Source organism: Trachypithecus francoisi, unplaced genomic scaffold, assembly GCF_009764315.1.
Source record: "Trachypithecus francoisi isolate TF-2019V2 unplaced genomic scaffold, Tfra_2.0 Lachesis_group13, whole genome shotgun sequence".
Lineage (NCBI taxonomy): Eukaryota > Metazoa > Chordata > Mammalia > Primates > Cercopithecidae > Trachypithecus > Trachypithecus francoisi.
In genome coordinates, this window is record NW_022681458.1 from 68,230,828 (window position 1) to 68,249,048 (window position 18,221).

At 37.8% G+C, this 18,221-nt stretch overlaps 1 protein-coding gene across 2 annotated transcripts in view; it reads left to right on the forward strand.

Moving 5' to 3' along the window:
- SP3 (Sp3 transcription factor) overlaps window positions 1-18,221 on the forward strand; it is a 57,142-nt gene that overhangs the window by 12,483 nt on the left and 26,438 nt on the right. The window contains exon 5 of one of the 2 annotated variants that reach the window (XM_033231096.1): window positions 17,788-17,829. The exons of the other annotated variant lie outside the window; for it this stretch is intronic. Coding sequence (XP_033086987.1) covers window positions 17,788-17,829 — 42 coding nt within the window. The remainder of the gene's footprint in view (window positions 1-17,787; window positions 17,830-18,221) is intronic. 2 annotated transcript variants of the gene reach the window in all.

An 18,221-nucleotide genomic window follows, 5' to 3' on the forward strand; every position in this document is an offset into this window, starting at 1 on the left:
AGCCACTTGCTAGGTGTGTGATTTTGGCCAGGTTATTTTTCTTTTGCAAACTTGGTTTCCTCCTTGTCTAAAATGGAGATGTTGGCCTAGGTAACTGTCTAGGTGACCTTCCAGACCAAAAATTCTTTGATTCTGTGATAGTGGTCGTTACATTAATCTTAACTGTGCTAGAAATAGTTGTCAATAGTATTAGTAGACATTTCAGAAGTCTACTCTTTGAATGTTGTATGAGAATTAAATAATAAAGTTTAAAAAGAGATAGTGTAATTTTTACCCTATTAATGTTGTCTGTCTAGATAACATATGATTGAATGTTTTGTTGTGCAGTAAGTCCTGAACTTTATTACTTTAATTCTGTTTTGTATTTGGATTTCTGTGGAGATTGTACTATTAACATTCTTTCACCAGGTCAGTGATTGTAAACTCTTAAAAGTGGGACACTTTAACTGAACTGATTCACGTAACTCCCATCACCATTTAAATTTAAAGATTATCTTTTTTCTTTTGATAAATTTGTGATACATGCCTAGAAAATTGGAATGGCCTTAGAACCTCAGATCTGTATTTGGAAATCCTTTAATTACATTTGAGCCTTCTGAAGCTGTGATGATTTTTTTTAGGGGTTGGGATTAGGATTTCTGAAGCTGGTTTAGAGCAGTGGTTTTTTTTTTTCTTTTTTTGAGATGGAGTCTCGCTCTGTCACACAGGCTGGAGTGCAGTGGCGCGATCTCAGCTCACTGCAACCTCTGCCTTCTGGGTTCAAGCAGTTACCGTGCCTCAACCTCCTGGGTAGCTGGGATTAGCTCCTGACTAGCTGGGATTGCAGGTGCATGCCACCACGTCCAGCTAATTTTTGTATTTTTAATAGAGATGGGGTTTCACCATGTTGGCCAGGCTGGTTACAAACTCCTGACCTCAAGTGATCCGCCCACCTTGGCCTCCCAAAGTGCTGGAATTAGAGGTGTGAGCCACCACTCTGCTCTTGGCCTAGAGCAGTAGTTCTTAAAATGTGATCTGTGGACCATTGGATATCCCTGAGACCCTCTGAGAGGTCCTTCTTATCAAGCTACGCTAAGAAATTATTTGCCTTTTTCTCTGTGTTGACACTTTCAGTGGTGGTGGATAAGACTGCTTGTGTCTTAGCTTATATCAAGGCAGTGACAGCAGACTGTAATAGTTGTTGCTATATTCTTCATGACCATGCACTTGCAGTTAAAGAAAAATCCCAGTTTCACTCAAGAATGACCTTGATGAACAGTAAGAAATTTACTAAATCTTGACCCTTGAGGGCTGCATGTCTTTTAAAAAATAATAGCTTTACTGGGATATAATTCACATACCATAAAACTCACTGTTTATACAATTTGCTGGTTTTAACTATGGTCATAGAGTTGTACAATCATCATCACTATCTAGTTTTAGAGCATTTTTATTACCCCAAAAGGAAACCTATACTCTTCAGCAGTCACTCTTCATTCCCTTCCCCTCAGACCCTGACAACCACTGCTCTACTTTCTGTCCCTTTGGATTTGCCAGTTATTTCGTATCAGTGTAATTGTACAATATGTGACCTTTGGTGTTGTGGTTTCTTTCATTTAGCATGATGTTTTCAAGGTTCATCTGTGTCATAGTATGTGTCAGAACCTCATTTCTTTATATGGCTGAGTACTATTCCATTGTATGCATATGCCACATTTTATTTATCTGCCGATAGACATTTAGGTTGTTTCCACTTTTTGGCTCTTACGAATAGTGCTGCTGTGAGCATTTGTGTAGGTAGCATTTTGTGTGGAAATGTTTTCTTTTGAGTATGTACCTGGGACTGGATTGCCGAGTTGTATGGCAGTTGAGTTTAACTGGTTTTCTACCATACCATTTTACATTCTCATTGACAGTGTGTTGAGGGTCCCGGTTTCTCTCTAGCGCCACCAACCTTTTATTGCACATCTTTCTGATTACAGCCATCCTAATGGGTATGAAGTGGTATCTCTTTATGGTTTTGGTTTGTAGTTACTACTACATGTCTTTGTAGTATTCTCTGTGATGAAATGGGAAATACGCTTTAATAAAGCATTTTTGCTGCATATCAAAATAAGAATTGTTTAAAAAACCGCTTTTTTCCCCTCAGTTATACAGTTCTGTGAGTTGCAAGCTGAACTAGATGCTGTTTTCATCAAATACTGTTTTTACTTTAAAGAATGATAAACTGTGGTTTTGAGATTAATGTAGTTAAGTGACAGATATTTCCTCAAAAAAAAAAAAAATTGAAGTGAGCCTGTCATGTGAAGGAAAAAAACTGGAAAGCATTTGCTGCTAATGACAAAATTTGCACTTTCCAGTGAAAATTAGAATTTTGGGAAACTCAAATCTATTATGAGCTTGATACCTTCTTAATACTAAATGTTTTTCTGATGAGATGGATAGTGATACTAACAGCTTTTTTGATATTGTATTTTAATGAAATGTGCTAACACTTGGAAGATGTGTGTGGTAGTTCAGTGAATCAGCAGATTTCAAATGACCAACTCATTATATTACAAAATTGTTCATGGGTAAAAGATCCATTCAAAGTGCAAGATAGACCAATAACAGTATAGAAAGTTTACAGTAGTGTCAGGTTCCACATTTGTACTGAACTTTAAGAAACTGCCACCTTTAAATTTGTTGTAGTATTCAAAGAAAACCCACAATTGGCTGAAAGAGTACTTTATTCTTACCCTTTCCAGGTACGTATCTGTGAGGGTAGATACTCTATTCATAAATAAGCTTCAGCCCGAACCATGTATTGCAAGAGATTGAATGCAGGAGCAGATCTGAGACTTTAAATGTCTTCTTTTATTCACTCTAGACATTACAGAGATTTGTGAAAATGTAAAACATGGTTTTCTCATTAAACTTTTTTTGTTGTTTTGAAAAATGTTTTTCATAAAATGTTAATTTATGTTAACGAAATGGGTTTATTTTTAAATGAATTAAATTTAAATTCGTTTATGATTCAGTAAATATCAATTTACACATACACTACATGAACAAAAGTTTTTTGTGAACGTCAGTAAATGTAAGTTTGGAAAGGAGTTCTGAGACTAAAAGGTTTGAGAGTTAGGTGACAGATTACTAAAGACATGAAAGATAGTTTTTAGAAACCAGTTTTTAATGTGTTTACAAAATTCATGTTACAGAGTTCTATAGGTGTTAGAAAAAAAATCTCTAGAAACTTTGATTTTTGTGGTCATAAACTGATTTATGTTGGTCATGAAATGATGTTGTTATGAAGCACTAAGTTCTTCAGTAATTTCTTTTCAAATGTTACCAGAATAGAAACACTGTATGTATTTAATACAAAATGGAATTTTAGTTTATTGAATGGTGTCCAAGAAGGGTAAAATAAATACTCCAGAAAGCCATTAAATTTGAAGTTTTTCCTGATTTTAAAGGAATGGGGATATTAGTTGTGAAAGTAAAAGTTAAAGAAAGTGAGAATAAAAATGCTGGATAAGACATAGCATATTTAGTAATAAAAACTAGGAAGTTTTCATTTTGAGGATATAAACTTTCTCTTGGTATACTTTCTAATCGGCAAGAAGGGAGATACATTAAGATGCTTTTTCTCACCAGAAAATCAGAGCAAAACATTAGTTTCAGTGTTACATGTAGTATGCCCAGATGAAAATGCTGAAAACTTTGACATCCTTGGTTTGCCTTTTTTTTTTTTTTTTTTTAAGAGACAGGGTTTCTGTCTTCTAGGCTGAAATGCAGTGCCGTGATTATAACACATTGTGATCTCAAACTTCTGGCCTGAGCCTCCTGAATGTGTAGAACTGCAGGCTGGCACCACCATGCCCAGCTAAGTTTTAAATGTAGAGATGACATCTTGCTATGTTGCCCAGGTTGGTCTTGAACTGCTTGGCACAAGGAGTCCTCTTGCCTTGGCTTCCCAAAGCGTTGGAATTACAGGCATGAGCCACTGTGCCTAGCCTGTACTGTACTTTTGATAAGCATGACATTTATGTAACAATTTCCCAAAATAAAGGAGAAAGTATTTATTTATTTATTTTTTAAACCAGGGCTCTGGAATTTGCCTTTTTGTTTGTTTTTGTTAAGTTTAAAGGACCCCTTTAATAAAAATGACCTCTACTCCAGCCTGTTTTAAGCAGTAAGTCTGACTGGTTCCTTCTTTTTTGGGGTACTTTTACTACTCTTTATCCTTTAGAAACCAAATTTCCATCTTCCTGGAAACATCAGGCGCCAAACTGAAACCCTGCTAATCTTACATATTTCTGTCCATTTGTGGCTCACTGAGAAAAGCATGCTGCTTTAGGAAACTTCGTTGTCTCATTTTTACTTTATCATTGCTGTGTATTTGAAACTGGGTAAGAGGAGGCAAAGTATGAATTTATGTATCTTTCCAGTGTCAAAATTTTCCCCCAATTTAAGCCAAGACTTAATTCAGTCTCAAATTTTAGTCCTCTACCAGATTTTGTTTTATCTAAAATACAGTTTTTCAAGACTGGGCACATTTAAAATGGAGTAAGGTGTTTGAAGTTGGAAGAAGAGTTTATAGAAGTCATTTCTTCTTAAAAGCAAACAACTTAATGTTTAGAATTCCCCATTCATGAAAAACGACAGTTGCAGGTTAACTGGTAGCTGTCTTTTTGTATTAGAGAAAATAGAAACCTTACAAAAGGTAGGAATTTTTAACTTAATATTTAAGGTTTTTTTTTTAAATTATACTTTAAGTTCTAGGGTACATGTGCACAACGTGCAGGTTTGTTACATATGTATACATGTGCCATGTTGGTGTGCTGCACCCTGTAACTCATCATTTACATTAGGTATATCTCCTAATGCTATCCTTCCCCCCTTCCCACATGCAGAAAAGCCCAGAGTTAGATTCATTGCTGAAAACAAGAGCCCAGTAGGGCTCATTTTTGCTAAAGGGGAGCTACAGAAAGTTGTTGCTGTTTGTTATCCTGAGGTATGACTTAAATGAAGATTTACAGAGATGAGACGACAATGCAGGAAAATAGGAGGACATCAGCACAGTCTTACGACCACCACATATGAACCAGTCTGAACCATTGAACTGTTAGCTGAGTGTTTGGATTTGTAATATAGCCAGTATTACTACTTGGAAGACTTATATATGAGTTCTGGGGCTTGCAAAAATGGCAGACCCATAATTGTAATACTGAGAAAGCAAAAAGTTATATTCAAGATGATCCTGAAAACCTAAATTCCAAAATACATGAAGGCAAAATCTATGAAAGATAGCTGATAAAATCAACAATTAGGAGATGAATTCATGTCAGATTAAAGAAAATAAACCATTCTGTTAAAGACTTTAAAAATCAGTATGCTTGTAATTGTCAGTGAGATAAAAGAAGCAATAGCATCTATAGAAAAGAAGTGAAACAAAAACAGTAGATATGAAAAAACAATCAAATCCTGGACATGAGAAACACATTTCATTGATTCTAAGACACATTTCTGAAATTGGGGTGCATCTTGCAATTCAAGGCATGTCAGTGTTTCTCTGTCTCTCTCTTTTTTTTAAACTGGTAGTGCTTTCTCTTAGATGAAATATTAAAGTTTTTCGAAAAAAGACAACCTTTAGAATGGATTGAGCAAATAGTAATATTACTGAGGAATTTACCCAGAATACCACACAGATAATGAACGAGCAGTTAAGACACGGAGGATAGTTTGAGAGCCACCAGTGTAGAAATTTCAGAGAAAAAGAATAAAGTGAATGGCAAGAGAAGCAACGTTTGATGAAATAATGGCTAAGAATTTTCTTGTGTTGAAGAAATACAATCTACAGATCAAGTTTTATTTCAAGTATGTGGATAAGTAGAAATAAGTTCATCTCTGACTTAAACTGAAATCACAGACATTACAGAGATATTACATTAACATCTTAAATGTTAACAGAGAGAAGACAGATAACTTACAAGGAATGATAGATAGCCCAGCCAAGCATGGTGGCTCATGCCTGTAATCCCCCCAAAAAATAAAGCCAGGTGTGGTGGTATGCATTTGTAGTTGTAGTTACTGGGGAGGCTAAGTTGGGAGGATTGCTTGAGCCTGGCAGGTCGAGGCTGCAGTGAGCTGTGATTGTGCCACTGCGCTCCACACTGGTGACAGAGTGAGGTCCCGTCTCAAAAAAAAAGAAGGCATATCTTTCTTTTTAGCCACACAGATGTCAGAAGATCATGGAGTAGTATTCAGAGTGCTGAGAGAAAATAACCAGCTGCCCAGAATTCAGTGGGCAATTAAACTATTCAAGATTTAGAGTTTAGTGAAGATGTTTAAAATACTAATATTCAAAGACCTTTATTGAACTGACTACCGTAGGATTAAGTAGAAAAAATGGATCCTGAGGAAATGAGTTGGAAATGATGAAATAACAGTAATTACAGAAATGGATTTTAAAAATTGGTAATTTGAATCCCAATGTGGTGGTATATGCCTTTAGTTCCAGCTACTCAGGAGGCTGAGGTGGGAGAATTGCTTGAGGCCAGGAGTTTAAGACCAGCTTGGGCAAGATAGACCACCATCTCTTAAAAAAAAAAAAAAAAATTGATAATATTGGTAACTTAAAAATGTAGAAAATTTCAAAAGTACACAAAAACAATACGTAATGAGCCTTCCATGTACCCCTTTCTCAGCTTTAGCAATGATGATCACCCTGCTATTCTTCTTTCCTTTATTTCTACCATTTAAAGTTTTATTTTTGCTGAGTTAATCAATTTATTATTATTTTTGAGACCGTATCTTGCTCTGTCACCCAGGCTGGAGTGCAGTGGTGCAATTTTGGCTCGTTGCAGCCTCCACCTCCTGGGTTCAAGTGATTCTCCTGCCTCATCTTCTTGAGTAGCTGGGATTACAGGAGCCTGCCACCATGCCTGGCTAATTTTTGTATTTTTTAGTAGAGATGGGATTTCACCATGTTGGCCAGGCTAGTCTTGAACTTCCAACCTCAAATGATCCGTCCACCTCAGCCTTCCAAAGTGCTGGGATTAAGGCATGAGCCAACAGGCCTGACCTTTGCTGGGTTATTTTAAAGCAAATCTGACATCATATAATGTCCCAAAATACTAATGGAGTGGTTCTCAGTGTGTGGTCTGAGACCCCTGGGGGAGGTGTCCCTGTGATCCTTTAATGGGAGAGTGAAGTCAAAGCTATTTTCATAATATTAAGATGTTATTTACCTCTTTCACCTCACAAGTAGTGTACAGTGGGGTTTTTTATTAGGGAAGCTGAACATTTTTGCATGTTTATTGGCTATTTGTGTTTTTTTGTTAAATTACCTTTTATGTTTTCTGCTTATTTTCCCCAACTAGTATAGCATACTTCTTGTATACTGTATACATAAAGATGTTGTAAAATGTCTTTATATGTCTGGGATATTAATCTTTTGTCCCACACTACAAATAGTGTCATCATTTTTTTGCCTTCAAGTTTAGTCATGTTGGGTTGAGGTATACATAAATTCTTACTAGACTTTTTTTTAGTATAATAATTTAGAAACTTTGAGGTGTAATGTTTGAATTTAGTTTGTATTGATTTACATGTCTTCTGATGTAGTGGGAACAGTATGTGGAAGAAATTGGGAATTTTAAATTATACTTTCTTAGACTAGAAGATCTAAAATGCATTATGTGACCTTTAAAGTAATTTTAAATATATGGTTTTGGTCACACTTTGGTTTCTTAGTGTTCTATGGAAAAATAGTGTTCATAGTTCTATGAGACCCATCCTTGAGGATGATACTTTCCATCAACCTGAAGTGTACGTAATTTAGTAAATTAGTAAATACTATAACCATTTACTTGTTCTGATATAGCTGTGTGATTTAAACCATATAATTTTAGAGAGCTCAAAGAATTCAACTTATTAAATGCATCTTGAATAAATGGCTGCTCAGTGTTTTTTGTGGAGACAGGGTTTCACCATGTTGGCTAGGCTGGTCTCAAACTCCTAGTTTCAAGTGATCCAGCTGCCTTGGCCTCCCAAAGTGCTGGGATTACAGGCGTGAACCACTGCCCCACCATTGGTGGTTTTTTTTTTTTTTTTAAATACTTTTCTCTTTAATTTGTTTTCTGGAGTAGTGTATTTAGTATGTAATTAACCAAATTTACCCCATAATTTAGTCAGCAACAATAATGCAAATAAGGATTCTGGATGAACGTAAAAGAATGGAAATCACCTGATGTGTGCTCTTCATTAGAGTGTTGATATATTTTTCAGTAATGCCGTATTTTAATCCAAGAGGAGAACTTTATTACAGCTTGTTCTCTAAACTGCCTCATCATTTTAGTGGTTCTTGGGTACAATTTTTGTATTCAACTTCATGTTTTTTGAGACAAGGTCTAGCTCTGTCACCTAGGTTGGAGTGCAGTGGTGTAGTTTTGGCTCACTGCAATCTCCAGCTCCCAGGTTCAAGCAATCCTCCTGAGTTAGCTGGGACTACAGGTGTGTGCCACCACACCCGGCTAATCTTTTGTATTTTTTCCAGAGATGGGGTTTTGCCATGTTGCCCAGGGTGGCCTCGAATTCCTGAGCTCAAGCGGTCCGCCTGCCTTGGCCTCCCGAAGTGTTGGGATTATAGGTGTGAGCCACCATGCCTGGCCTTCGGCTTTATTTTATGAGGGTACTTAACGTGTGACATTGTTTTCGTAAATCTCATGAATTCTCTGATTCAGTGTGTGGTCTGAGACCCCTGGGGGAGGTGTCCCTGTGATCCTTTAATGGGAGAGTGAAGTCAAAGCTGTTTTCATAATATTAAGATGTTATTTACCTCTTTCACCTCACAAATAGTGTACAGTGGAGCCATGTGTACATAGGACCATCATTCTCCCAGCAACCTAGGTTAGTCATTGATTCAGTCAACAAATGTTTGAGGGTACAGTCACATGCTGCATAATGATGTTTCAGTCAACAACAAACCACATATACGATGGTGGTCCCATAAGATGTAAGACTTTTATTTTTACAGTTCCTTTTCTGTTATGTTTAGATACACAGATAACGTACCATCATATTTATAGTTGCCTGTAGTACTCAGTATAGTAACTTGTTATACAGGTTCTTAGCCTGTGAACAACAGACTATACCTATAGCCTAGATGTGTAGTAGACTATACCATCTAGGTTTGTGTAAGAAAGAGTGTGCGATGTTTGCACAGTAATGAAATCCCCTAATGATGTATTTCTCAGAATGTATCCCAGTCATTGACAAATGGTTTTATACTACAATATTCTAGGTAGTATTCTTTGCAACAGTGAAAAAGACTTAAGTCCCTACTCTCATGAATCTTGTATTCTAGTGGATGAAGACAAGTAAGCAAGTATAATAATTTCACATAATTAGTGTTATGAAGAAAATAAAGCGGCGCTGGGAGTGGTGGTTCACGTCTTTAATTCCAGCACATTGGGAGACCATAGTGGGAGGTTCACTTAAGCTCAGGAGTTTGAGAGCAGCCTGGGCAACATAGTGAGACCCCCCATCTCATAACAAAATAAAAATTAAATTAAAAAAGAAAATAAAGCAGAGTTATGGAATAACTGTGGAGTATGGTGGTTATTTTAAATATGGTGGTTAGGAAATCCCGCCTTATAAGAAAATGAAATTGAGCTACAGATCTGAATATTGATAAAGGAGCCTGTCACTGACATTTGGAGGAAAGAGTATTCCAGGAAGAGGGAATGAGCAAGATGGCTGGAATTTCGTGAATGACGAGTGTTAGAAAATAAGATTGGAATCAGTTAGGGGCCAGATAATATATGCCATGGTAGGGAAATTGGATTTATTTCATGTCTCATAGGAAAACATTGGCAGGTTTTAAGTAGGGAACTGGTATAATTTATGTATTTAAAAGATCACTCTAGCAGGTCCCTGCCTCAGTAAGCATAAGGCTGATGGAGCAATAGAGTCATCCCTCAGTATCCAATGGGGATTGGTTCTAGGATACTTCCTACACCCCCTAGAATATCAAAATCCCCAGATGCTCTAGTCTCTTGTAGTATTTGCATATAACCTGCACACATCCTCCCACAAGCTTTAAATCATCTCTAGGTTACTTACAATACCTAATATAATGTAAATGCTATATAAATAGTTGTACTGTATTTTAAATTTTGTGTTTTTAAAAAAACTTTTGATTTGCAGTTAGTTGGATCCACAGATACAGAACCCGTGGAGGGTTGACTATACAATCAAAAGATGATAGTTTGGCTAGGCTAGTAATGGGGAAAATCTGGGGAAGGGTGGAGTAAAGTGGGAATTAAGTCTATTATGGCTTTGTTAAATTTGAAATGACTATTAGATCTACAAGTGGATGGTTCCAGTAAATAGTGGAATATCAGAATCTAGTGGTCAGGTTGGGCTGGAGGTAGAATTTAGGGTGTCATTACTGTATACAGATATGACTCAATGAAATCATTCACGTCATAGTTTCTTTTCCAGTCGCCCAGGCTGGAGTGCAGTGGCATGATCCTAGCTGACTGTAACTCCCGCCTCCTGGGTTCAAGCGTTTCTCCTGCCTCAGCCTCCCAAGTAGCTGGAATTACAGGTGTGCGCCACCACGCCTAGCTAATTTTTGTATTTTTCATTGGGATGGGGTTTCACCAGGCTGGCCAGGCTGGTATTGAACTTCTGACCTCAAGTGATTCGCCTGCCTCGGCCTCCGAAAGTGCTGGGATTACAGGCTTACAGGTGTGAGCCATCGCGCCTGGCCCCAACTGTTGACTGCATTGTAGAATCTCTCAGAGAACTTTCTAGAAATGCCAACAACTTGTGTTCATCCTCCTCCCAATTCTAGTTTAATTGCTCTACATGAAGCCAGAAAAGTTGTGTCATAAAAGTCCCCAAGTGATTTTGAAGTGCAGCTGGTTTAAGAATTTCTAACTTAGTAGAGAAAGAATATACATAGAGAAGAGCTTGGGAAATCATATTCTGAGCCTCAGGTTATTTCTGTAGACTTTTTAAATGTAGGGTCTGGCAAAGTATCAAATGTAACCCACCAGGCATATGAGAAGGTAAGACAACATGAATGAGAACCAGCAGAAACAATGGAAATAGACAAAAAACTACTTAACTGTGGTCTAGGGAATACAAGCCACGCTTGAAAAAATTTTAACAGAGTTGGAGACTGTAAGAGAAATGACACTGCAGATTTGTAAAAGAACCAAATAGAAATTCAGGAATTGAAACTTAAGTATCCAAAATTGAAGGAAAGCCTTAGGAATGAGTCTTAGGGCATTCTCAACATTTAGAGGGTGAGAAGTAGAGGGAGAACTCGCAAAGGAAACAGAAGAAGCTTCCATGAAAGCCAAGTATATTTTGGAAGCCAAGTGAGTAAATTACTTAAGAACAGAGGAGGGAATGCTTATCCCTTTCTTTTCTTTTTTTTTAGACAGGGTCTCACTATCACCCAGGCTGGAGTGCAGTGGCATGATCACTGCCTCGACCTTCCAGGCTCAGATGACCTTACCACCACAGCTTCCCAAGTAACTGGGACTGCATGTGTGTGCTGCCATGTCTGGCTTATGTTTTGTAATTTTTAGTAGAGATGGGGTTTTGCCACGTTGACCAGGCTGGTCTCGAACTCCTGGGCTCAAGGTATCCACCTGCCTTAGTCTCCCAAAGTGCTGGGATTACAGGCGTGAGCCACTGTGCCTAACATTATCTATTCATATATCGTGGAGCGTACATAAGATGAGAGAGAATGGGATATTGGATTTAGCAAGATAATGATTGTTGGTGACTTTTAACAAGTGGTTTCATTGGAGTGCTGACGAGGAAAGCATGAGTAGAATGATTTAAAAGGAGAAGAGGATTTAGTGAGAGAAATTACAATTTTTTTTTCTCTTGTTATAAGCAACATTGAAATAGATGGTAGCTGGAGGTGGACCTGGTTGAGGGGGTTGGTTTTCTAAAAATGTCGCCACAAATTAATGATTGGAAGCTGCTTATGAAGATGTAATGCCTGATGATCTGAGTGAGTGGAACAGTTTCATCCTGAAACCATCTCCCCTTTCGGCGGTAAAATTGTCTTCCATGAAACTGGTCTCTGGTGCCAAAAAGGTTGGGGACCACTGTCGTAGACTACTGTTAAGACATCTAATCTAGGCTGAATGTGGTGTCATAATCCCAGCACTTTGGGAAGCTGAGGCTGGGAGAATTGCTTGAAGCCGGGAAGTTGAAACCAGTCTGGGCAACTAAGCAAGACCTTGCCTTTACCCAAAAAAACAAAAAATTAGCTGATCACAGTAACGTGTGCCCATAGTCCTATTTGCTCAGAGAGGCTGAGATGGGAGGATTGCTTGAACCCAGGAGATCAAGGCTGCAGTGAGTTATGATTGAGTCATTGCACTCCAGCCTGGGTGACTCTCTCTTAAAAACAACTTTTATTTTCCACGCCTCCAATCTTTCCTTTTTTCTGGTGCATCAACACAAATTTCTTTTTTTAAAAAAATTTTACGTTTTTTATGTTTTTAATTCCTCTCCCAAAATCAGATGTAACTTTTTTTTTTTCGAGATGGAGTCTCGCTCTGTTGCTCAGGCTAGAGTGCAGTGGCACGATCTTGGCTCACTGCAACTTCCGCCTCTGGCTCAAGTGATCCTCCTGCCTCAGCCTCCTGAGTAGCTGGGACTATAGGCCCACGCCACCACACCCAGCTAATTTTTTGTATTTTTCATAGAGACTGTGTTTCACCATGTTGGCCAGATGGTCTCAGACTCCTGACCTCAGGTGATTCACCTGCCTCGGCCTCTCAGAGTGCTGGGAATACAGGCATGAGCCACTGTGCCTGGCCAGATGTCACAAAAATTTTTAATCTTCAAAAATGCTGCAGTGGATATCCTTATGCAGATGTATCATTTCTTTTGTTTAAGTATGCATATCTGAAGCATATACATCTGAAAGCAAAATCCCAACGTTGGAGAATATGTGCATTTTTAATTTTGTAAGACAGTAGAAACTGCTCCAATACATCATTTTTGTATCAGTCATTTTCCCTAAACACAGATCATGTTGTTCTTTCTGTAAAGTCTTGACTGGCTCTTCCATTACCTTTAAATTGAGGTCTCTTGAGTCTACTTATACGCTCTTGCTGTGCATGCCAGATACTGGAGTTACAAAGATGAATATGATAATTCTTGCACTAAAGGTGCTCATAATCTAACAGGTTAGACTATGATTTCTCAACCTCTGCACTGTTGATATTTTGGGCCTGGTGATTCTTCATTGTGGGGTTGTCCTCTGCATTGTAGGATATTGAGGAGCATTCTTGACTTACCCACTAGATGCTGGTAGCACTCTGTACCTCCTGCAGTTGTGACAATAAAGAAAATGGCTTCACACATTTGCCACATGTCCCCTGGAGGACAGTTCTTCATCTCCCCCTTAAGAATCATTGGGTTAGACAGACGTGCACACGATTCTAGTATAATGTGATAAATGGTATATTAACATTGAACCCCACAGCACTTTAGAAACAGGAATAGTGGAGTAACCTTCAGGTTGACATCTTTCAAGACTTAGCTCAGATACTACCTCATCCTGCAGCCTTCCTTGCTTCTTGCCACCTTTGAATTACTGCTTGTTTAATAGCCCTTGTCCTTTGTCTTGTATTATAGCTAACATGTATTTCTTATTTTGGAATTGGGCAGTCATTTCTTACTCATCTTTTTTTTCCTACCTCCTTTTTTTTTAAATGGATAAAATGAAGAGATGCCAGTAATAGATACAGAATAAACGTAGATTTGTGTGGAAATGTATAATGTAAATGTTACCTATTTGTTTGCTTGCTTTTTTTTTTCTTTTTGGAGACAAAAGTTTAGCTCTTGTTGCCCACGTGGGAGCACAATGGCACTATCTCAGCTCACTGCAACCTCTGCCTTTTGGGTTCAAGCGATTCTCCTGCCTCAGCCTCCCGAGTAGCTGGGATTACAGGTGCCCGCCACCACGCCCGGCTAGTTTTTGTATATTTAGTAGAGACAGGGTTTCACCATGTCGACCAGGCTGGTCTTGAACTTTTGACCTCAGGTGATCCACCCTCCTTGGCCTCCCAAAGTGCTGGGATTATAACTTTGTTCAGATGTGATAGTTGCATTCTGTTTGTTTCATACTTCTGCCAGTTCTGTAATTGTGTTAAATTTGTAGCTTTTTAAAAACTCTTGACATTCAGAATTATGTTTCAGAAGCCAACATATAAACCTGTAGTGGAAGAAACTAAGAGAAGCAAAAGGAACATTAGGTTTAGTCTTACCTGCGTGTGAGAGAATTTAGGAGAATTAAATAACTTGCCCCAAAGTCATTTTTTAACACTGTAGATTTTGTGTATTTTTATTCTAATAACATGATGAGAGATTTTTAAAATGTAAATTCTTTATCTTTGAGCAGTACATAATGAAATATTTGCAGATGAAATGTTATATCTAGGATTTGTTTCAAAATGGCAGTTTGGGTTATACATGAAATACGGTTGTCCCAGAGTTTGTGGAATTTGGGTGATGGCTACATGGGAATTTGTTATACTTTTCTACTTTGGTATATATTGGAGATTTTCTAGAATAAAAAGATTTTGAGAATGTGAGTTTTAGCCTCATGTTTTTAATGAGTAGAAAATTTGGATTAAAAATATTATAAAATTTCTTTTTAAACATTTTTTTCTCAGACTTTAGTGAGCATCAGAAGGATTATTTTAAAAATTTTTTCAAGAAATTTAACGTTAAGTAAGATTGGACTTTAATTTTGGTTCCAACATCTCCTGTGATGTTTGGGTTAGTAAACTTTGTTCATAGTAACAGCTTGGGCAGGGTTTGAATACTTCCTTGATTCACAAGTGGAAGAGGATTTTATGGTTCTGTTGTGAAAGCCTTGAAGATGAAGTTTTTACTGTTTAGGCTATTTTCCTGCATTATCTCTTGTGTTAATGAAGAAGGTAGTTGATAAATTTCAGGGAATAGCCAGTCACACAAAGCTGCAGTAGAAGTGTTCTTGGTTTTTCTTGCATATAAAGGGGAAAGTCAGATACATTTTTAATAAATGTCTTTGCTGCTTTCATTTGGCAGCCTTTTTTGGGCACGGGGATAATAAAGCCTCAAGAACTTGAGAGAGCGGGTGAACAAGTTTCTTACATTGAAACTGTATTTAGTCAAATATGTACTTTTTTTGTATTGTCTGTAAAAGTATTCATTTTCTCAGGAAGCTTACAGATTTATTGGAGTATTTAAGATAGATACATGGAGCAGTAATCAATATAAATCAATGTAATAAGTCACTAAATTGCGTGATACAGGTAACTGTGTAGAATTTCAGAGGAAAAGAAAATCAAAGAAGGCTCCAGGAGACCTAATAGAGAAGAGAGAAGAGAAGGGTAATGGGGAATCTAGATTTGTATAGGTAGAGAGATGAGAGGAAGATGTTTACTAACAAGGTTTAAAAAAAAAAAAAGAATACAGGCAAGGCAAAGCATTTCTCCAAAAATGGTTTGTAAGATATTAATAGGTGTTATTAAATGTTATAAAAATGCTCATTAGCATGTTAAAGTTTCTGAGAAATCCTGTGGGAAATGAACGTATTTAAGGAAAGGAAGCAGCATTTTTTTTCTTTTTTAGATTATACCTCTGTAGTGATTAGTATTTCATTGGGTTAATTGTGAGGAACTACTTTGGGAAATGCTGTTATAGCATGAATAGAAATCTAGGCAGTTTGGTGACTAGTGGCTGATAGGACACATTTGAGTAAGTATGCTGAGAGAATGAAAAGCACTGAATACTATTGGTGAGGGTTTCACTATTTTTAACCTTACTTAAGTAGCCCATGAAAGTTTTTGAACAGATGAATAACGTGAGTAAATCAGTGCTTGGAAGACATATCTCCAGAACAGAGTGGAATGGGAAGAAACTAGCACCAAAGAAGGTAGGAGCGGGGCCAGGCGTGGTGGTTCACTCCTGTGATCCCAGCACTTTGGGAGGCCAACGCAGGCGGATCACCTGAGGTCAAGAGCAGCCTGACCAATATGGTGAAACCCTGTCTCTACTAAAAATACAAAAAAATTAGCCGAATGTGGTGGCGTGCGCCTTATAGTCCCAGCAACTCGGGAGACTGAGACAGAATTGCTTGAACCCGGGAGGCAGAGGTTGCAGTGAGCCGAGATTGCGCCACTGCACTCCAGCCTGAGTAACAGAGCAGGACTCCGTCTCAAAAAAAAGAAGGTGGTAACAGGCTACTTTAGTTAAACGGAGAAAGGAAGGAAGGAAGAATGCCAGGCATTTCAAAATACGACTTTATAGGATTGGTGATTAACTATCAGGAATACAAGAGATGAATCCATTGTTTTAAAGTTATAGCATTGGCACATTTGTGGGGGAAAACTGATCTGGTGACCCCAAAATGATACTAGTTTGAATTATGGTTGAAATAATTGTTGCTAGTAGAGATGGAGGGCTGAGCCTAGGACAAAGGAATGGAATTCTGTAGGAGAGGGGTGATAGACACAGTTGAGGTCAGGAGAATTGATAAAACTGAACAAGGGAATTATAAAAAGGAAGATGCTTTGGAATATTTTGGGCTTGGAGTGGGGACCATAAAACTGTTATGTTAACATCAGTAAAACATGCAGGAAATGTGTATTTTCTACCATTTCTAAGATACTCTTTTGGGATAATAAAGTTTTAGTGGGTAATATATTTCTTTGGGTAACAGGAAAACAGGATTTCTCTTTCCCCTGACATTTGGCGTTGGAAAGTTTAGTTTGGACTCAGCTGATAGTTTGGTGTTGGTGGTTCCGTTGGTTGGGTTTTGGTTTTGTCTTACTATTTTCCGTCAGGAAAGCATCTACATGGATTGTCTGTCAATTCTAGATATCACCTCTGCTTTATTTAAAAGAGCTTCTTTTAGCCTGAACTGATCATTAATAAGTTAGAACACCTAGCTTTGTATTTTTTGGAAACAGGGTCTCACTCTGTTGCCCAGGCTGGAGTGCAGTGGCATGATCATAGCTTACTGCAGCCCCGAACTCCTGGGCTCAATCAGTTCTCCCGCCTCGGCCTCCAATTACAGGCGTGAGTCACTGCACCTGGCCTAGAACATCGACTTTAAAACAGGTTTTGGAAGAAAGAATTAATTGCTGGTATCTGATACCAGTTAACATATCAGTACACTTATTCCCTAAGGAAAATTTGCCGCTATATTTACATAAGCCCTTCTTTTTGGTGCTTTTTAAATTTTCTGCCATTTAAAGTGTTTAATTCCCATTACTTCATGTAATTCAGTCATTCATTACCTTGGATCCTCTTATATGCCAAAATTCCTTCTTGAATGTTTAAGTGAAGATGGAATAGAATGTATTTATTTTTAGAAGAAAGGAGTTTCAGCCTTAGAACTGTAAAAGCAAAGCTTTTGACCTTGAAGGTAATACCTTATATTTGTTGATAAATAAGTAGAGAGCTGATTTAAATTTTTTTTTTTTTTTTTTACTTTTTATGTTTTACAGTGATGGGGTCTTGCTGTGTTGCTTAGGCTGGTCTTGAACCCCTCGCCTTGAGTAATCCTCCTGTCTGCCTGCTGAAGTGCTGGGATTACAGGCCTGGCAGTTGACTTTCTATGTTACAGTGTTAATAAATGGCAGAAGTTAACTTTAAAGGGTGTAAGGAAATCTTTTTGAAAATTGGTGAAAATATCTTTAGTTTTGATTAGCATTATGTCATTTATTTCCTGCTTTCTCCCTACTTTTTATAAATAAATTTTTTTTTCACTCCTATTTAATTTTCTTTCAGCCTACGCTTGTTTCAACAACAGTAATCACTCAAAAAGACTTGGTAAGAAAGTTTTAAAGAGGATTTGAAGTACCTGATGGCCAAAATGAATTTTAAAAAATGGTATTTGATGTCTATTCCCATTTTTGCTTTTTTTCCATTCTAATCAGTTAAGTTTTTGCTCTTACATATTTAGAGGCAAGTTCTCTCTCACCCAGAGTGGAGTACAGGGGTACGATTATAGCTCACTGCATCCTCAAACTCCTGGGCTCAAGGGATCCTGCTGCATTAGCCACCTGAGTAGGTGGGACTGCAGGTGCCCAGCACTGTGCCTTGCTAATTTTTTTATGATTTGATTTTTTGTTGTTTTTTTTTGTTTGTTTGTTTTGTTTTTTTTTTTTTTTTGAGACGGAGTCTCACTCTGTCGCCCAGGCTGGAGTGCAGTGGCCGGATCT